This window comes from Physcomitrium patens, chromosome 2 (genome assembly GCF_059467195.1).
Source record: "Physcomitrium patens ecotype Gransden chromosome 2, ASM5946719v1, whole genome shotgun sequence".
Taxonomy (NCBI): Eukaryota; Viridiplantae; Streptophyta; class Bryopsida; order Funariales; family Funariaceae; genus Physcomitrium; species Physcomitrium patens.
Window position 1 is genome coordinate 19,203,769 of NC_143411.1, and position 20,166 is coordinate 19,223,934.

Genomic DNA, 20,166 nt, shown 5'->3' on the forward strand with positions numbered 1-20,166 from the left:
ACTTCAAAGGTTTGTGCATAATAGAAATTTTTAGAGCACATTCTGAATCCAAAATTATTTTGATTAAAATCAATGTATTACATCAGTAAAACTGAGATTATTATTATTATTATTTTTTGTTAACCTTATACAATATAGTAAATATTTTAAAATAAAAAGACAATAAATATATAAATATATATATGTATGTATATATATATATATATATATATATGTGATTTTTTATTGCAATGAAAACATAGGATCATGGACAACATTTGATATAATGAAGTGACACAATAAATAAAATAAAATAGCCATTGGTGGATGGTTTTGCCATGAATAAAAACATATTGTTAAGAAATAACTACAATAATTTGATTCTTTACTAGTATACACCTTTGATTTTGATTTTTTTAAATCTAAAAAGAAATGGGTTATACAGTCTAAGTTATATATTTAAGTTATTAAAAATATTAGTTTAGTGTATGTGTGTGTATGCACATATATATATATATATATATATGTATATATTGCCGCTTAAAATTATTATTATAAATTAGATATGACTTCTTGAACACTTAGATTGATATCTAAACTGTAACGTAAAAATAAGAGCAAACCAGATACCCAAATTTTAAAAAACGTATGTTTACATATACTTATACATACATATATCATTAATTTTTGGCAGTGCTATGACCATAGGGAGAGGGAAAACAAAGGGGGTTGGGTCAGGGAGAGTGGGCAGGGGGTGGGGACGGGGCCGGGTAGGCCGGGGGTGAGGGTAGGGACCAGTGGGTGGGGTCAGGGTGGCGGGGTTGGGGTATGTGAACAGGGATGTGGGATGAGAACGGGTTGGGGGGGGGGGGTGGACATGGAATTTGTATAAAAATGAATCATGAGTTGGGAATGAGGTGTGGCTTTAATTTTTTTTATATATATATCTACACATTATACATATATATATATATATATATATTTGGTGGATGGACACTTCATAAATTATACAAGAAATATTGGATAGGAGATGGTAGGATATGAACTCAAAACGACATCCATTATGACAAAATTATGAGGTAAGCAAGAAACATTGGTTAATGGGAATATATATATATATATATATATATATACATTACCAATATAAAAAACATGTATATATATTTATATACATATGAGAAATGTTAAATAGACCCATGTTTATACTAAATCAACCCACCTTTGATGAAGAATATGATATTCATGATGAATGGGTTGGTTTTCATTTGTTGCAAATTCAATAAGAGAGAAATGAATTTAGAGGTTGTTGTTGTTGTTGTTGTTGTTGTTTTTGTTTTGTTTTGTTTTTTTTTTTTTTTCGTGATGGTTAGGATGGGTGAGTCAATTTAGCAAAAACTTGGGTCTATTTAACATTCTCTTATATTTGTATATATAATAATTAACTAGGTACTAGGTCCTGCATAACTTGTCAAATACATGTACCACTTTTCAATCAAACTAAAACCTTGATTTGAGTGAAAGATTTAATTCTGCTGATTATGCCTCATGTCTCCATCTCCAAAGCCCAAGTCGACCAAAAGGAGACGGATCACCATGCCCAGTCACAGCAGGTGATGACATGGCAATGGGGTGATATGGGCCGCCGGCCCAGCCCCACAATCGTCATCCATCCATCCACGAATACATCCATCCATCCTGGCTGGTTCTGAGAGGGGCAGAGCTGTGTTCCAGGATGCGTTTTACAAGGCTCTTTGCATGAGGTAGCAGTTACTCTCTGCTGGATTGTGGAAGGAACCCCGTAAGAATTGCCCTAAAATTGGCCCATGCTTGGCTAATTCCAGCCTGGGAAAATGTAGAGTTGGGGAGGTGCACAAGAATGAGAGGCAGTCTTTCCAAAGCTTAAGCTGAAGTAGCTTTTGCTTCTGTGTTGCCAAGTTCTCACCAGTCAACTGGTTGCTGCAACAATATCATGCTCCCAGCCCCTTCCAGCCCTAACGGATAGATTTATTCATCTAATTATTTGTTTCATTCACTAGCCTCACCCCTATGGATGAAGCTTACATAATCCATAATAGGATCCAGAAACAAGGGGATGTTGAGCATGGGCTTAGTATTGAAGTATCACTTGATTTCAGCAAACCCATATTTGGTTGCAACAGAGTTGCATTCAGAGTTACATTTGCAGTTGCACTTCTCTCAGTATTGGGTTCCTATTTGCTAATGCATTTTCCTCAATATCGTGTGAAGCTGCTGAGATGGTTCTGTGGGTCTTGTTCAAAAGTTGGCCTTGATTTTTCGACAACCTTGATTTGAGTGGCTACGACCATGACACTCAAAGAGCATTTAACCTTTTTGGTGAAGGCTGATCTTCACAGGTGAAAAATACAGAAGAAAAATAATTAAATAAACTTAAAGTATAAATAAATAAATAAATAAATACATAAATAAAATCCTATCTCATGGGAATGGATTATGCAAAGCTGGTGTCAGGAGGGAAGTTCTTCTTTTGTCTTCCAGCCAGCTCATTCACTGCATGGACTAAAGAAGCATTATTTGACCTGGATTTTTTTTGATCAAGAGACTGGTGAAGTCAACCATGTAGCAGGTGGCTGCACACATTTTTGGGAATATATATAAATCAAATGAAAATTAGAAAAAAGAATGTTGATTGCAGGAGAAGCAAAACAGTTAATGCCTGCAAAGGAGCCAGACCCTTTTTATCCCAAAGTGAAGTCTGAAAGAGGATGTGATGGATTGGTGGTCACAAATCCCAAGCATAGGCTTTCCTCATTGAGATACTCAAGCTCTCTCTCACCATCCATTCATTCACCACTACATCCATTCGCAAGTGCAGCCAAGTACATCATGACAAAGTTCAATTGCCCTGCACTGGACTAGAAGGGGCATTCTGATGCTGCATGAAGCATCAGTGAATGTGAAGGTTCTGGAATGCTTCTTTTCTGGAAGCACTTGGTTTCAGCTTTTGTGTTTAGGGAGATTTCTGAATGCTAGTGGACTGTTGATGTCTCTTTTGGTTCTAATTCAAACCCATGCCATTGATACCATGTGAAGGAACCAGTTTATAGGTATTGACTTTACTTCCCCATGAAATGTGCTTTTGTCTGTGTTTATGTTGTGATACAGTCCTCCAAAATTGCAGGCTTTGTTTAAATTGAAGTTTCATCACATTTTTCACATTGAAATCAGTTGTACCCATTTGGATATGTTACTTAAATTTCATGATTCATATTCCAATTCAGGTCTACACACTTTTAATAACACTTCAACAGATTTGAACTACTTAAAAAAATCCCATCAAATCAACATGATTTCATCACCAGAAATCTGGTACCCATTTCAAACAGCACTCACATGAATACACAAGTAAAAAAAAAGACTGATTTTTTTCTTCTTCTGGAAACCACACTAAAAACTGAAAACAACCTGGAATCAAACAAACCATGCAGAATAAGAAAAGCAGTAGTTCGTCGATGTACAAATATTTACAACTCTCAGTATGCCAATACTACTTTGTATCCTAATATATTGTCTAACATTGGGCTACACGGAAAAAGTCCATTCTATGTTAGTCTGTGCGGTGTTTTGTGATGGCGCCGAGGATTCGTGCGTCGTCCTCTCGTGTGTCCAGTGCGTTTCGCACTCGCTGCCACTGGAGAGCATGGCTCTGCAGTTGTTAAAGAGGTCCTGCGCTGTTTCTTCCTTGCTTGAGAGATCGCGTGTTCCTTCTTATTGCGAAAGTTGTGTGTGCGCAAGTTGGGCTCGCTGGAGTTTTGCACCCCCCCCCTCTCCCCTGCCTGTGGTTGTCGCTCGCCTTGTAGGTCTGTGTATGTCCATCTGTTTGAGTGGTTTTCTGTTTGTCGATACCTGGTTCTGCGTTTTTTGTTTTTTTGTGTTTTATGCTTCTCTTTGGTTTCGTGTGTTTGGTTGAGTGTGATGTGGTTGTTGGACCTTTGTGTCTGTTGGTTCTCGCCGCCTCTACTTGCATCCCCCTCCTGCTGGTCGTAGAAACCAACTAATCTTGTCTACTTTGCATTGTTTGGTTTGGCCCACTTGTCCCTTGCTTTCAGTTGCTTGATGGGTCAATAAGTTTTTTGGTTAGAGGAGCCGCTAGATCAAGTTCCTATCCGGTTCCTAATTCAAAAACCCAATGCAGAGTCTAGGCTCTCTTTTCTTCGCATTGTTCGAATTTCACCCAGTAATTCTGTATTTTCTTTAGAAGTGTTGTTTTTCATTTGCTAATGGGGCAACGGATGCGTTGGTGCCATTCCATGATTCACCAAACGGGTGCTTTCTGAAGTGAGTTGCATGAGTTGGACAAATTCCCAGCATCTCAGCTTTCGTACCTTTCAGGAGCCTGAAGTGTGTATCTCCCGGGAACTTCTCATTCTCAAGCTGTTTCTCACAAAGACTCGATGAATGTATTGTTCTCTCAGGACAACACGAGTCAACCTCATCTCTAACGTCAGTAAGTTGAAATTCTAGTCATTGCTCGAACTGGGTAATCAATTTGAATGTAAAGAAGTGCCCCCCATTGATACGGACCCTCGCTTGAGTATCCACACACTCAAAACTTATCACCCACGCCCAGCGCACCAGCGGTACCAACCACGTCCTGTGCAGATGTATTGAGTGGGTCACCTCGTCCGGCTCCTCGCTGATCGCAGGCAACCCCTCGCGCTGTTCACTTCTCAATAAGGCCATCACTCACGCCAGGCAAGCCTACTTTCTATGAATGAAGTAGCAGTGCAGATGACCCAGTCGCAGAAAGGCGATGCTTGAAAGAACAGGCGCGCATTTTGAAACAGAACACTGATTTCTAGTAGTTATGTTCTAGCCCAAGCGAAAACGGAATGGATACTATGCTGCGCTTCTGAATAGTGAGATAATACCTGCGAGCCGCGCAATGTTTACGCTTACACCTCGCTCGTAGCCGTCCTCGCTTATGAAAATTTCCCTCGCCGTCTGGGTCGCCGTCCGCGCTGCATGGTCTTTACGACCTGCTTCTCGTAGGGATGGTTCATTACTGGCTGAAGCTTGGACTGCACCCCCACGTAAAGCTTTTTCTGTTCAAATTGTCGATGCAGCATCACGATCTGTCTTGTGCTTCACAGTCTGCAGCTACTCACTGCTGGCCATCCTCGTCCACCGCCGATGTTGGATCCCACGTCTCCCCGTCTATCCCTCACTCCTCCCAATGAACCAAAATTCTTAACACCACAATCTCGCACACGAAAAAAGCAACACTCAAGCTTCAGTTTCGTTGCACATCACCTAACTATAGCCCACAATTTCAAAGAACAAAACTATCATCAAGAAAGGTATGACAAGAAATTTAAGCACACAACCAGCAGCATGTTCCACATCCAGGCTTTGCTGCCGTAAGAACATGTGGATGACCCTTTGCGGAGGCATTAAATTAGGGTGCATCAAAATATTTACGTCATACTAGTTTATGTAGCGTCGGAACAGAAAGAATTGTGAAACACAAAAGGAAGTTATATGGTGGTTTCGAACGCTTAAATGCAGCCACCACGATTATGCATTGCTCTGCCACAGGTTGCCCCAGTGAAGGTCCTTCCGCAAACCGCCCAAGCAGCACACCCTTCTCAGGTTTGAGGGAAAATGTGCATATCAGTAGTCAATTTCAAATTGCTATGTGTTGGTAGCGGTATAATTAAATCGGGGTCGACGAGGACACAAACTCAGCAGTGTGGAGATCGGAACAGGTCACTCACATTAAATGAATATCCAATTTGTACGCAACCAGAGAGCTAACCATCACAGGTTCTACACTTTCAATGTCACCCTGTAGATCTCATGTGGTATCACAACCTTCACTCAAGTACAAGCTGCAACCTGGCAAACCCTGCAAGACGAGCATGTATTTTAAGAGAATTAAGGTATGCTGGTGTACTTTATCTGTACGTAGTCGCAAGAAGAAAACATGAACCGGAGAAGTCACGTAATGAAGTTTGACGTGTGGAGTCTAGTACATACAAGGCCAGCATGTGGTAGACGAGGAAGTGAATGACCTGTAGGAAACACTGCTTGATCATGGCTATGACGAAGGGAGTTTGAACCTCTATTTCTTACGAGTATTATCACACAAGCTAACCAAAGCGATCAAAGATGGCAGGAGCGGCTTTGGAAATTGGTGACATTCGGAGTAGCCAGCAGCCTCAGTGGTTCACGCCTAACAGGTGATCATCGCCTTATATTTTAAAAAGTAAAATTCAATGTTAGAATTGTTGGTTTATATGTTTTTTTGTTCAGTGGGGGTTGCTTTACTTGTATTTGCTATGCAGTGGTTTTGAGGACTTGTATGGTTCGATTATGATCGCGATTGTTAATTTGTGGTGCTGATGAGATAATTATTAGATGGTGTCCAGACTCCTCATGCTATTCTGCTGCATTAATTTGCTCAATCACTTGGATCGTGGAATAATTGCAAGCAATGGAGTGAATGGAGTGCTAGGAGATGCCGGGTGTTTGAATGATGCAACCTGCATCCGTGGAACCAGTGTCCAGTGCGTATTTCTCTGAAATGTGTAGAGTTTCATCAATTCTAAATTTAGGGTTGTCTTCTCCCTGTTCCCATAAACCCAGCTCTAGAAAGAGAATCACTGTGTTACTGGATGTCGGACCTGGGTGTGCTTCTGATCTGTGAAACCTGTCGACATTCTCATTCTCTTTTCTTGACTAACCTGTGGAAACCAATGTTGAACGTTGGTATCCAAATTTTCTACGTAACTTTCTGCACAGAGCTTTTATCAGTTTGAGGTTTGCTAATTCTTGTTCGTCAACAACAGGGGCGAATTCGGATTGACTTCTCTTCAAGATGGAATATTATCATCTGCGTTTATGGCTGGACGCCTAGCAGCATCACCTGTGTTTGCTCACCTAGCAGAATTCTGTTTACCCATCATTATGTTTATCAGTTATTGTTTGTGTTGTTCTGCAAGATAATGTATCCGGAGTAATCAGCTTTTATTTTCATGTCTGTAGTGCATCTGCCAAGCGTTGGACTTCAACCAAAGTTCTATAAATTGGTCTTCACTAGTCTATGCATTGTTTTCAGCCTCGGTTTCAGATAAGGAAGTTCTGGTGGGAGTGTGAGTCCCTGAAGCTCCTGGAAATAAGCAGCTGCCATATTATTACTCCATCCATTTTGAAACACAGCATTTTTTCAGAGTGAATCCTTTCAGTCTCATTGGAGCTGGTCTTTCAGTCGGTGTTTGCGACAGCAGGACGTGGATTTTCCGTAGGGTTTTGGTCGATCACGGCTTTTCGCATGTGAGAATGCAACTTTAACCCATTGATAGATGTTACTTGTCCCTAGTTTATGAATTGTCTCAAGTTTGAATGGTTGGACTGCCATTGTCACACCATCAATCACACATGAGATAAATGCTTCCAGATGTGGTTGTATTCTTCCAAAGTTAATGATGCGGAGATTTTAATGTCAGGTTGGTGGGAGTGGGAGAATCAACTTTTGTCAGCTTGGCTGCTCCATTTGTACTCAATGTTGCTCCATCTTCACAGGTAAAATGCTGGTTAGGGTGAGTTAACCCTAGTTTGTGAGTTGCTGCAGTGTGCTAATAACTGGTCTTGGGAATCAATTTTTCATCGAGTTCTTGAATTAGTAGTAAATTGATATTTTCATTTCAACTTTTCTCGCACTAGCACCACTTCACAACTTAATGCCTTAAATTTCTGCCCACTAGAAACAAGGTAAACATTCATGAGCTTATTACTATTATGTATCATACTTCTTGTGATGTGGCACAAAATAACAGTAAGCTGTTGTGTATGCAGAGTTCCTCATGGATGTCTATTTTCTACATGTTCATACCCGTAGGAGTAGCCTTGGGCTACGTTTATGGAGTTGTAGTTACTCATCTTCTCACACGTTAAGAACGAAATTTGTGATTTGGATGATACGAAAATAGTCGTGGTTTGGAGCATTGTCCTGACATGGACATTTTTTTTCATAATTTATTTGCTTTAATTCTTTTGTCTGCACTGTACATTGAAGTTTATCTTGGAAGCTAGTTTATCCTTTGCTTCCTGTGCTCTTTATCACCTCTCTTTAATATACAAAGATTCTTCAGCCTTTTGCTAAGAGTGCATCTTGTGTATGCTTAGTGGTTTCGATACTTGATTCTTGCAGGTAGGAGGAGCACTGGGTTGGCGAGCCTCATTCGGGATTGAGAGTCTACTCATGCCTCCCTTTGCAGCCTTTGGTTTCATGTCCGACCGGATCTACTTAAAAGGTTTGTGTACTATTTCATCATGAATTAAACAGATGATTTTTTAATGATTTGCCCGTCGAAGGGGTTCCTTCATAGTGCAGCCATGCATGTAAGTAAATTTCTTACAATGTTGCTCAGATATGTATTGTACGTATACTACTAATTTTTCACGGAGTCACAGCTACATCTTGGCATTATCTTTTCTTAGTGGAGTACTGTTGCATAACAATTACATTTGAAGCCTGTAGTACCTATATTCGTGTAAGTCCTGATCGTTCGTTGCTTGTATTGTACTGGGATTGATATTGTCCCCCTGATGGAAATAGGAGAACTGGACAAGGTAGACGTAAATCCTCCGTCGGACGAAGAATCTTTGCATCGACAACGTGATAATGCCAACATCAAGTGAGCATGTTAATGGCTCTGGGTTTTCTGAGACTCGTGCAAAGACAATGGGTCCTATTGGTTGTCATGAAAATTTTATGTAGTATGTTGCAGCTGCTCGTTCCACAGGCTTTGTACTTTTCACATCATCACGTTACTTACGTGAACTACATACTAACTAGCTTTTCGGGACTTTCTCGCAGGCAAACAGCACCTTCGCAAGGGGGTCTCCTTAGTGACATGAAGGAGCTAACAATGAGCAAGGTTTACACCACAAATGTTCTAGGTATAAGGTACATAAGACTATTTAGGTCTCCATTTGTGGTTTGTTAATGAATAAACTCAACTGAGAATGGCCCTTGTAATTAGACCTTTTTCCACACTGCAGTATCATCTGGTTGTGTATAATTCTATTTAGAGATATAATTATATTTTAAGCATGATACACGCAGTCATGGACATTGACGACGAAGTCATGGATGTTATCTTGCAGGTCACATTGTCTGTAACTTCATCCTGGGCGCTTATTCTTATTGGGGCCCATAGGCCGGACAAGCAATTTTCAATATTGTAAGTTCCTGATACTGGGTGGTTTTAATGATGTAACAAGGTGATTGTAATCATGACAGTGAGCATATCGTGTGCTTCTTGTTTCATGATCAGTTTAGAAAATGGAAGAGTATGATGTATCTTTTTGATGCTTGAAATGTTCGCAAAAACTTGGGGGATGAACAGAGAAATGCAGATGAGGTATTTGGGGGATTGACAATACTGGGTGGTATAATGGGCACTTACTGTGGTGGTCGCTTCTTAGACTACACAGGATTTACTCTTCGGAACTCGTTCAATATAATGCTCAATTTGCAGTAATGGGTACCTTTTCAGACAGATGTTACTTTAATATCATGGTCATAAAAATTCTGAGACGCACTCTGTAAACTTTGTGATAGCAGTAAAGTGTATGAGGTTACTATATACTATTCGCACGTATAATGCTTCACAGTAACTGAGTATTTCGAGTATTGTAATTTTTTCAGTACCATAAGCAAATTTGACGTGTCCTTAACTCAAGTAGGGATGCATTTTAATTTACCTTCGTCAGGTTGTTGTTTGAAGCTGATTGCAGTGTCTATTGTCCTGAGTTCCTTTTATTTTGTTGCATTCACATCACAAATCTTGCTTGTATTTATTTTGTTTTTGGCAGTTGGCAATTTTTTCCTCTTGCAATCCAGGTTGATCACATGACATAATTAAGCAACACTGGTTCATGTGAATAGACCGCATACAACTATAGTTTGCGTTTACTATGTTTAAAAACAGTCTTCCAATTAACCCAACTCAGTAGGATGTGCTGGCAGGGCCCTGTTAATCTTGCCTCCCTTCCCAGAGTCAATCCTAACCTACATGCTTTAGCCTTGGCTATGTCCACTGTTTGCGTACACATTTTTGGAGATGTGCCTTCAGGTCCTATTGTAGGGCTTTTCCAGGTAACTCCTGTTTTTGATGCAACACTGCTACCTCCTCAAATATTTTCTTAGTCTCACCCTCGTCTCTCACTTGAAATGTATTATGATGCCCTTGTGAAGCTGGTATATGATTGTTAGTAAACATGTGCTCTATTAGCACTAATTCATTCTCTTGACATTCATCACAGGATTGGGTTCAGAATTGGTGCATAACCACCCTTATCCTCACATCCATATTCTTCCTTGCTGCTGCCATTTGGGGATTCGTCAAGTCCACATGCCTGCAGTTCTGGTAGGTTGTATGCACCTCTTCAGCTAACTTAGATCATATCATTTCTTTTATTGATTATGTCATTTGTCCGATATTTCTGTTGCTTTCAGTTATTTAGCATCGCTTCTTTGGTGCATATTCTTTAGTGGTAGGAATACTTGGAATGATCATCAAATATTTGTTAATGAAGTACTTATCGTAGACTGCAGTGATTTACTGTTAGTGCAAACAATTAGTTGCTGATCTTCTGGCGCAATTTATTCTTTATCTTCTTTGTACACATGTTTTTTCAAGCTTTTTTGTATTATTGTAATGCTTCTTGTAGTCGAGTCTTTATGAGACATGCCTAAAGAACATACTTGTCTGGTGTGCTTTGTAGGGATATTTTTCTTGGCTTTGGACAAGGAGACGGGTGAAACCAAGGGGTCCCAGGAAGCGCCGTTGCTAACTGAATGACAGAACGTTTATAATGTAATTTAAATGCACGATACGTGATTTTTCACTGCATAGCTGTTAGTTTGCACCATTTCATTTCTGAAGTTTTATTCTCACAAAAATAAAAAGGACAAGGGTTGCCAATTGTTAACCACCTGCAAAGTGGGTTCGACCGCCTCTCTGAAATAACGCTGGTAAGAAAGGACTGTTCAAAATCGCAGGCGAGGGTTAGAGGATAGGTCTGTAAAAACTTCCATCAATTGGTATCATAGATTGATATTTTTAAAAACTAAAAACATAAATGAACACGAAGTTAAACCATAAATGGCAACTTGAGGTCACTTTAGTATTGGTACTATCAATCACTGTCGGCTGCGTCAGTACGTTCTCTAAAACAGACTTATAAGTGGTTAATGACGCTTGAAAATGTACAGGACCCTAGCATTTGAAATGGGGAAGCCTTGAATGTATTACCGTTTTTAAAGGAAGCAGTGATTGCCTCAGATCCCGAATTCTAGAAATATTCTGCAAATGATACAAATATTTGAAACTGGACAGCGAAAATCTGGAGTCGTGAGAAAACACAACCAGTGATTGCTGTACTCGATAAATAAAAAATTGAATGAACACCTTTAACATTATTACAGATGTCTTCCCCTAGGGACTTAATAATCCGACGATGCCCTCGAAGTCCAATACATCAAGCCACTGCAAGACATGGATAATAAACATGTACATAAAAATACAATTGGGAAGTCAAGTTCATTGAAAACAAGAAGCTATCTGATTCAATAAATGAATGAATTTGTGAGCATCTTAACGCCTGTGCACTTGCAACATGCACAACCAAGCGATTAGTGAATGGATTCATCCTTCTTAAATATAAAAATAAAATAGTCACAACCCATTTCCACTGTGTGTTACCTGGAAAGGACAAAGAAGCATTGCAAGACTCCAGCTATGCCCGTCCATGTAGATGGAGTGGTCGGCAGCAGTGCGTCTTGCACTAGCATACCCACAGAACCCGCCAACGAGGTAAATGCAATAACATACGCTAAAAACAACCACGTTCTTGACCTGGAAACAGAAAAACAAACTGTCACTAAGGACACCGCCAGGAGCACTTTCACAATCTCACGTCTTAAGGACACACAGAATGCCATTAACAACAGGAGAATGACCTCTTCGTCTTCAAACTCTGATTGCCTATGCATCTGTAAACATGCTAGCTCGAAACTCACCAAACATCCAGCTGGATACGGTTAGTGCTTTAAGTCACAGAATCTATGAGCTCCACGATACAAAATTCCACTCGCAGTACAAACCATTTTCAATGTAGATACCCCACTTTTCCACCAAGCAAAATTTAATTTCCATCTTACACCAATCAAACAATTTCTCTCGAACTTTAAAACTCCGAGTTGGTCACCATAAGAGCTACAGTTTCAAAATTCAAGCACTCAAGGGTTAAACAACTTCAAAATATCACAAACGAGACCAGAGCTTTACGTGAACTAGCTCCTAGTATGTGCGATTGCTACTGTAACTACTCTCAAAATGATTCTTAGAATAGTTACCGGCAGCCATCGTTGTCATCAAAAGGTGAATAATCTGTGAGCTCATCTCTCCGCACACCATTCACCATCAACGCCGCGATTGTCGCAAATATTCCTGCAACCATTCATATCTGTCAATCAGCCTGGCCATATCAACATGAGTAAAGAACACCGCTACACTGTTGATCTCCTTGTATTTCCTTGCACACTGTTTCCACGTCCTGCATTTATTCACTGCTTCAAAATTGGAATTTCCACAACCGATTCGCACTCACAAAATCCTGAATCCGTGAAATTCAGAATGCTATCATAATCCTGTTACCGTTACACATTCAGCTCATGCTCACTTAACCCTAAAGTGTTCAAATTTTTGAATTAGTATAATTTTGGAGGCCCGAAGAGCAATTAATCAAATAGGCATCTTTTTCTTCATAAAATCCAATAGATTAATCCGAGCTTGAGACACGAACAGAGAATGCAAAATCTGACCAAGTCTTCCCGACGACTCCAAATCTGTCCGTCCAGAAGTTTCGAAGAGTATCTCACCCAGAACCCAAAATTGGCATCTCATGTACACTCAACACACACACACAAATCCAACAAGACCAAACGTTCGCACCCTTGACACACTCGATCCCAATCCCCGCGCACTGTCAAATCCGAACTCGTTCAAACCCTAATTCGTAGTACCCGGCAAGTAATGAAGGAAGGGCACTTTGATGTCGCTACACACCACCGCGTCCACCCAGAACCACCACCCTCCTCCAAATACGGCCCCTGCGAGACCAGGACCCAGCGTGTTCCACAGCTCCTGCAAGCCCATCTCAATCAATCGACGGCCGATCTATTCCTGAGCCCTAGCAGCAGCAATTGAATGCTTCAACCGGGCCACCGAGACAAAGATTACTAAGTGAGTTCGGAAATCGATCGAAGTCGATGCTTCACCGACGGATGAATGAGTTTTTCTGATGAATGAGTTAATTGTGGCCGAAGTTAACTAACCCACACCACGTTGATATGCGTGGGCTGTGAACATTTGGCTCGTTCTGTGAAGCCCAAAAAGCATGACTCCAACTTTACTGGAAACTTTCACGATCTGTGCATTAGTTTAGATCCGATGTTGTCCTCATATCAATGTGATGTTGTCCTCATATCAATGTGATGTTGATGTAATTATTTTTCACTTTTTCTGTTTTTTTAATATAGACGAATTCGGTACAAATATAATGGAAGCTACAGATCATTTCTGCAAGTTGTTGGTTTTGTATTCATAATTTATTATTTGTATTTTAAGAGAGGGGGATTACTTTTGAAAAACTTCTAGTAAATTCTATTTATGGATTCAAACATAGTGGTTGTGGTAGTGGTGATGCAGCTCCGACACCACCCACATCCTCAAACACTTTCTTACCTGCTCTCGGTTCTAGTTTCAACTATCGTCCACATACAAGATCTTGGGTTAGTGCATCTCTCAACGGGCAATCTTCTTTACCGAAACCTCATCCTTTTCCACCTCGTATTAAAACAATTTCAGAATTCACAGTTTTCGTCTCATCTGAGATTCAAGAGACGATTTTCTTAAACGAAAATAAAACTACTAAACAATAAGCTATAATATGGGAAAAATATATTGCTAAGACATGCATCGAAATAACTAAGATTTTCAGCTGTATAACACAAAACAAAACACAAATCTGTTCTTTTAGGATTTAGCTAACCAAGTATGTCTTTTTGTAAATATCCAACTCGTATGCGTCCCGGAGTAGCAGAAAAAATATACAAGATTGGAGACCAATGAAGTGCTCACAAAGTCTTACAGAACACTTACAATAAACGATAGTAATACATATACAGATTAAAAAGAGTACTTTAAAATAATGGAGATTGAAAGCCTTGACATCTCGCATGGATTTTCTTACACCAACGTTTTCTCTCACCATGACACTCCTTATGACAAGCACACAGTGGTAGATTGGTCCACAACAGCAACAACATGTGCAACTTCACAAAAATTTAACAGTCAATAACAGGCGGCCCAATCCAAATATCTGGAATCAAAGACCTAGGTTCTCTAAATTTGATTGCTCATGCTTTGCTCCGTGGGAGGGGCCATGGTGATGACCAGGTAAGGCTGATTAGCTGGATGCAGGGTCCGGCGGCGAAGTTCGCGAGCTTCCTGAGCCAAAGCGAATGGATGGAGGCAGAAAAGCCCATGAATGAAGAGATCACAAACTGAATCACAGCGCTCTCGAGTTTCTTCACTAGGATTGGCACAGCACCCGAGACAGTAATTCCCATATCCCTGCAAGTTGTCAAGTGCGTGATGAGTAAGAACAGACGTCAACGGACAGATGAGGGCAGTTTTGTAGCATGGACATAGTAAGTGAATGAGCGTAACACTAGTTTAAACAGATTTCTACAACCTGAAAATTATAATAAATATCTTCATCACTCAGATACGTTTCTGGTTAACCAATTTTTTTAGAAACGAGCCCCGCAAGGAAAGGAAAGCCCAATTTCTCAAATGGCATTCCACATTTACAGATCGACCGTACATGCTTAAACAATTACCTCCAAATTGTACTTTTGACGAAGTGCAACACGTGAATTAACTGAGCTCCAGGGCGCAATGTTGTTGGCATTGAACAGAAGTGAGCCAAGAAAGTAAAGCCAACTATAATGCAGACAGTGATCAACGAAAACCCTTGGAGCCGGGTACAAACGCTCCATGTTACTGCCATACAGAACACATGGTGCAGCAAATCCAAGGACACCTGATTTATGATCAAATTAAACATATTAGTATACTGCTCGAAGACGGTCTGGACCTAGAATAATGGCATAGCACATGTGGAATACGCACGGCTATGTATGAAGAGGGAACTAGTTCCAGAAACGATACAATTTATGGGGGTCCCTTGCAATTAATTTATGTACCTAAACTTCCCGAACCACTCGTGCAAATAAAATGGTATCAGAACACTGGAGATGGTGACGATAATCCTTTAAGCATACTGCCCAAATACATTTCGAGAAGGATACTTACAAACTTCAAGGTCGCTGCTGAAATGTCCGTCACCATTTCCTAAGCATTGAAAGAGGCCAGTAGACCAGGGAGTGCGAGGCATCTGGGCACTTACAACTGTGGTTGCAGGCCCAGGCCCAACGGGCAATCCGGTAACTGTATCTTCTTCATCTTCCTGTGTAAGTGGCTCCTTGGTGTCTGGTTCTTTTTCACCCCTATACAGTTTACATTCGTCAAGCAATCCCTCTTGCTCTGCCAGTGCTTGCTCCTGATCCTTGTTCATCTTGGTAACGCTGCAGAGCGGTAGAATCAAGTGAAATGAAATTCACAACATCAGTCAAACACAATTAGGTCTTGAGAATATAATAATGCAAGAAAACCTTCAAACGAAGAAGGTCAAAGCGCAATTCAGAGGACGCTGGCCAAACCTAATCGACAGCCAAAAGGGCCAAGCACTTCTCATTTGAAGTAACCAAACCATAAACCTAGCCCGAAATTTCAACTAAGAAAAGTTCGTAGATTATCCTCTTTTCTCACCGACAAAAACCCAATTCTACACGCGATGCACGAAACCATAAGCTACGAAAGACAACTCACCACAACACACCACAAGAGAAAAAAAGCCTGCGCGAAAATTCAACACTTCGCTCTTCCAACACTCAAGAAAACCCAGTCAAGATCTCACAACCACGCAAGGCATCTGAAACTGGAACTCCCAATGCTACACGCTACCTCAACTCAGCAAACACACAAAACAAATCCTCGTGGAAACAAGAACAAGACAACGGAGGCAACCTCAGCACTCAAACTTGGCAGACCACCGTTCCACAATCACAACAAACTGCCGACATCCACACAACAAAATTAGTGTAGGAGCAACCCGTGATCACGACATTCCTCACCGCACCAACCATAAAATCCAAACCACTCACCTCATCAAACTTTAACAGCGCAAGAATGAAAACAAACTTACGAGTTTAAGATAACACTGAGCGAAATTCAAGCGGTTTAGAACACCAAAGCGGCTGCCAAGCCAGACGACACAGACCAATCTAAGCGATGGCTCGCTCAGAGCTTTAGCGGACAAATCGAGCAACGGTGATGAATGAATGCAAATCGGCGGGGGAGGTTCACGCCGAGTTTTAGAAGACGAGGTCATGATGGCTCCCGGAAACAACCCTACTCAACAATTTCGTGGCAAAAGTGCCAGCAAAGATTTCCTACCAATTATTTCTCCGACGTGGGACGACGTGGAAGGGATGACATGTTCGGTCAAAATTGGCAGGACTCCCGCCACAGTGGAAGGGGTCGGCGTTGCATTCGTTATGTCGGGTTTCTGTGTCCGATTTCCTTGGTTCGTTGCAATTGTGAGTACATGCTATGGCTTTGTAGTTGGAATACAAAAATATCCTCCGAAAATTGGATTAATGGATAAGTAAAACATAAGTAATGAAATAAATAAAAATGGCTAAATGATATCCTATGAAGAGATGAGTGAAAGTTAATAGAGAATCATTGAAAATAATTCATTAGTTATGTGTGTACGTATATATATATATATATATATATACTTGCTTTAACTTGTGTTCATACGTTTGTATGCTTATACTAATTTTTTATATATTTTTTTAATACAATGTGAATTTATCTATGTGCCATGATAAATTTAAGTTCTTTTTAAGCATATTATAAATTTGATAATTAATGTATGTTATTAGAAACTTTCTTAACTAAAAAAATAATAGAAAATAATACATCATCTATATTTATTTCTAGCACTTTTGTATTCAATGATAAATCCAATGCATTTGTTTCCATAAAAATAATTTTTTACAAAAATTTGATGGCATTATATTGGAAGTGTAATGAATGTAGTCTTAATACTTTGAAATGTTATAACATATATATATATATATATATATATATATATATATATATATATATATATAAAGTTTTATTAAAGCCACACTCTAATATTGCTAAAGTCACACTTCTCCTTACTATCTAATAATTGATTCCATCCATCTTTCATCTTTGTCCTTTATTCCTATCTTTTGTTCCCTACCCCTTAATTTCATCCTCTTCCTTCCTCCATGTTCCTGTTGTTTGTTTCATGTCCTCTATTCTAACTCTCTTCTTTGTTCTTGTTACAAATATATATCTACTGTAATTGTTATTTATGTACTCTAAATAGATAGAAGTAAGTAAAAGTAGATTAATTTCATAATACCTTCTAAATAAGCTTCATAAAAGCTTTTTAGATAATGTTTTGACTTTATATGTATTTGTGGTTGATTAATAGGTTAGAAACTTGGTCAATAAGCTAACCACATCTTATACATGTTGATAGCTTGCAGAACAAACTAATTGTGTGGCATTCATTTAAAAAACTTATCTTGTAAGTCAAGATATGTGTCATACAAAGTCAACAAGTTTTTAGAGGTCCTATAAAATATTGGCTCATAGATCTTAAGTAGATAGAATATATAGAGGCAAGATTAAAGTCTTCTTCACTCTTATCAATTCTTTTCTTGCTTCTAGTCTAGATTTAAGAATCTCTAGTTTCATTGTCTTTTAGCAATAGCCATTCTAGTTTCTTTTTAATATATATACTTCTTTATTTCTATTTTGTCACTTTACTTTTGACACCGATTTCATAAGTTTATGCATCTTCTTTCAATTCATGTCCTTGATCATTCTTGTTCTTCATTCCATATCTTCATGTCTTCTTTCTTTCATCCCCCTCCATTTTGCAAGTTCTTGTTGATCCATGCTAATCAAGGCCCATTAATACTACTACTTCACAAGAATTACTTTAACGTTCAATGATATTTTTTATTATTTATGTATATGTATATAATATATATATTAACAATAATATTTTGATATTTATAGATTTTATTTTATTTTACTTTAATATTTGAAATGTAAATATAAATTCATAGTATATTGGTATTGGTTGAATGAGAGATTAATACATTAATATAAAATTTGACTTTTATTGGAGTTTTAATAATTAGACATTTATAATATGTTCATGGAATAAAGATAATTTATGTCACAAGCTATAAATGCTCAAAAATGCTTCTAATATCAGTATGGAATGATGTTAATATGTATTAGTATTTTCATGGAATAGAAAAAAATTAAATATATATATATATATATATATATATATTACAAAGGTATTCATTATATAATAAAAATAATATTAAATAAATATTGGATGCATTTATTTCTTTTCTTATAGTTATCTTTTTTACAATCTATTAAAGTATTTATTAAATTAATATTATATAATTTTAAAAATTATCTATGTATATATATATATATATATATATATATATATTGGTTCTTATTTATTTTTCTCATTCTAAGGTACTTCGTATAATTTAGGAATAAATAAGTTGTTTCTAGTATTAAAAAGCATCAAACACATCAATTTACTGTAAATTAAGATTATAGCTTATGTATTCTATAGCCTTAATTTCTATGCAATCTCTTTCACTATGTAATTTTTAAATCCAAAACATATATTTTAGTAATAATAATAATAATAATAATAATAATAATAATAACTTGTTCTTTTATTAAGCAAAAAAAACCCTTATAATACTTCCATCTTTACTACTTCTCTTTAAAGAGAATTCTACAAAAAAGTTCATTCCTAAGGATGGAGGATGAAACCTCAACATATGCCTAAAAAGTTAAAAATAGTTTTTATGAAGTAGTGGTGTTAATGGGCCTTGGCTATAATAGATAAACGAGGGATTACAAAGTAGAGAAAAAAGAGGAGAGAGTATGAAGAAAGGCATGTCCTAAGTTAGAAATATGAACAAAGAAAGGAGGGAGGAGATAGGGTATAGTTGAAGAATAAAAGATGGAAATAGAAATAGAAAAGAAGAGATGGAGAATAAGAAACTAAGGAGGAAAACAAAGACAAAAGACATAGAATAAGGAAGGTGTCATATAAACAAAGATTGTTACAAACAACTCATTAAGTAATACAAATCAATCACAAAGTATATAATGTAAACCTGTCAAGGACAAGAACATGATAAAGACAAATAAATAAGTGAGACTTCTTTCAAAGAAAGATGACAAAATAGAAATAACTTGATATGTATATTAAAAAAGAAACTAGAATGGCTATTGCCAAAAGCCAAGAAAACTAGAGACCCTTGAAACTAGACTAGAAGCAAGAAAAGAATTGACAAGAGTGAAGAAGGCTTCACTCTTGTCTCTATATATACAATCTAACTAGGAGCTACATGGCAACGTTCTATAGGACCTTCAATATGTGTTGACTTTGTAGGATACATGCCTTGACTTACAAGGTAAGTTTTCCTACGTGTGCGCCACATAGTTAGCTTGGTCTTCAAGCTAACAACATGTGTGGCACATGGTCAACTTGTTGACCACGTTTCTAATCCCAAAAAGTCAATTAAAGACACCTATAAAGTCAAAGCAGCATCTATGAAGCTTTTGGGAAGCTTCCATACCAAATACTATAGAATTAACTTACTTTTATCTAATTTTACTTACTTCTACCTATTTATACATGTAATTATTGGCTTACATACATATGTCCATGACATTACCTCCCTTTTTAGGGACGAGTTCCACAAGGAGTGGTAATCATATGTTGTGAAAATCAATGATATGACGAATTATATTTCCCACATATTCTGATCTTTGTTCTCTTCGAAGATGATTGATAGGGCCTCTCAACCATTAGTAGTGTCCCATACTAGGACGGGAAGACCACCCAGTTATT

At 38.3% G+C, this 20,166-nt stretch overlaps 4 protein-coding genes and 1 long non-coding RNA gene across 12 annotated transcripts; 2 read left to right on the forward strand and 3 right to left on the reverse strand.

The window, feature by feature from the left end:
* Positions 1-3,364: 3,364 nt before the first annotated feature.
* On the reverse strand, positions 3,365-6,120 carry LOC149989775 (uncharacterized). The gene is made up of 3 exons (XR_016501792.1): positions 6,033-6,120; positions 4,890-5,866; positions 3,365-4,677 (listed from the first exon to the last, which is right to left on the reverse strand). It is a non-coding gene; the product is annotated as an uncharacterized LOC149989775 (long non-coding RNA).
* On the forward strand, positions 5,821-9,271 carry LOC112276664 (putative sphingolipid transporter spinster homolog 2). Of its 3 annotated transcripts, none has more exons than XM_073529617.2 (8): positions 6,059-6,200; positions 6,810-7,293; positions 7,467-7,542; positions 7,816-7,890; positions 8,171-8,273; positions 8,579-8,657; positions 8,840-8,929; positions 9,130-9,271. In XM_073529617.2, coding segments are annotated over exons 2-8 (441 nt in total). In that variant the 5' UTR covers positions 6,059-6,200; positions 6,810-7,291; the 3' UTR covers positions 9,146-9,271. The 3 variants fall into 3 exon arrangements, with proteins under 3 accessions (XP_073385721.2, XP_073385718.1, XP_073385715.1); XM_073529614.2 differs by having other exon boundaries at positions 8,840-8,922; XM_073529620.2 differs by lacking the exons at positions 7,467-7,542; positions 7,816-7,890; positions 8,171-8,273; ... (1 more) ...; positions 8,840-8,929; positions 9,130-9,271 and adding exons at positions 5,821-5,900; positions 6,390-6,527 and having other exon boundaries at positions 6,130-6,200; positions 6,810-7,062.
* Positions 9,192-10,964, forward strand: LOC149989776 (putative sphingolipid transporter spinster homolog 2). Its single transcript, XM_090248251.1, has 4 exons — positions 9,192-9,206; positions 9,995-10,123; positions 10,291-10,394; positions 10,753-10,964. Exons 2-4 carry the CDS (start codon positions 10,058-10,060, stop codon positions 10,787-10,789), a joined length of 207 nt encoding a protein of 68 aa, XP_090104377.1. The 5' UTR covers positions 9,192-9,206; positions 9,995-10,057; the 3' UTR covers positions 10,790-10,964.
* A 95-nt stretch (positions 10,965-11,059) lies between these two features.
* On the reverse strand, positions 11,060-13,257 carry LOC112277454 (uncharacterized). 2 transcript variants are annotated; one of them, XM_024509809.3, is made up of 4 exons: positions 13,055-13,257; positions 12,386-12,479; positions 11,733-11,885; positions 11,060-11,516 (listed from the first exon to the last, which is right to left on the reverse strand). In XM_024509809.3, exons 1-4 carry the CDS (start codon positions 13,185-13,187, stop codon positions 11,474-11,476), a joined length of 423 nt encoding a protein of 140 aa, XP_024365577.1. In that variant the 5' UTR covers positions 13,188-13,257; the 3' UTR covers positions 11,060-11,473. The 2 variants fall into 2 exon arrangements, with proteins under 2 accessions (XP_024365577.1, XP_024365587.1); XM_024509819.3 differs by lacking the exon at positions 13,055-13,257 and adding an exon at positions 12,854-12,986.
* A 907-nt stretch (positions 13,258-14,164) lies between these two features.
* On the reverse strand, positions 14,165-16,495 carry LOC112277443 (cell number regulator 8). 5 transcript variants are annotated; one of them, XM_024509784.3, is made up of 5 exons: positions 16,363-16,495; positions 16,185-16,230; positions 15,411-15,682; positions 14,936-15,138; positions 14,165-14,666 (listed from the first exon to the last, which is right to left on the reverse strand). In XM_024509784.3, exons 3-5 carry the CDS (start codon positions 15,670-15,672, stop codon positions 14,436-14,438), a joined length of 696 nt encoding a protein of 231 aa, XP_024365552.1. In that variant the 5' UTR covers positions 15,673-15,682; positions 16,185-16,230; positions 16,363-16,495; the 3' UTR covers positions 14,165-14,435. The 5 variants fall into 5 exon arrangements, with proteins under 5 accessions (XP_024365552.1, XP_090104375.1, XP_024365543.1 ...); XM_090248249.1 differs by having other exon boundaries at positions 15,987-16,230; XM_024509775.3 differs by lacking the exon at positions 16,185-16,230.
* Positions 16,496-20,166: the final 3,671 nt, after the last annotated feature.

Coding starts and splice junctions, on each gene's coding strand:
- LOC112276664 (XM_073529614.2), top strand. Junction 8,274..8,578: donor CGACCGGATCTACTTAAAAG/GTTTGTGTACTA, acceptor TGATGGAAATAG/GAGAACTGGACAAGGTAGAC. Junction 8,923..9,129: donor TTACACCACAAATGTTCTAG/GTATAAGGTACA, acceptor GTTATCTTGCAG/GTCACATTGTCTGTAACTTC.
- LOC149989776 (XM_090248251.1), top strand. CDS start 10,058: ATGTCCACTGTTTGCGTACACATTTTTGGAGATGTGCCTTCAGGTCCT. Junction 10,124..10,290: donor CTATTGTAGGGCTTTTCCAG/GTAACTCCTGTT, acceptor CATTCATCACAG/GATTGGGTTCAGAATTGGTG. Junction 10,395..10,752: donor TCCACATGCCTGCAGTTCTG/GTAGGTTGTATG, acceptor TGTGCTTTGTAG/GGATATTTTTCTTGGCTTTG.
- LOC112277454 (XM_024509809.3), bottom strand. CDS start 13,187: ATGGGCTTGCAGGAGCTGTGGAACACGCTGGGTCCTGGTCTCGCAGGG. Junction 11,886..12,385: donor GATGACAACGATGGCTGCCG/GTAACTATTCTA, acceptor TTCTGTTTCCAG/GTCAAGAACGTGGTTGTTTT. Junction 11,517..11,732: donor TGCTTCTTTGTCCTTTCCAG/GTAACACACAGT, acceptor CATGTCTTGCAG/TGGCTTGATGTATTGGACTT.
- LOC112277443 (XM_024509766.3), bottom strand. Junction 15,139..15,410: donor CAGCAGCGACCTTGAAGTTT/GTAAGTATCCTT, acceptor ATCATAAATCAG/GTGTCCTTGGATTTGCTGCA. Junction 14,667..14,935: donor GTCAAAAGTACAATTTGGAG/GTAATTGTTTAA, acceptor GACAACTTGCAG/GGATATGGGAATTACTGTCT.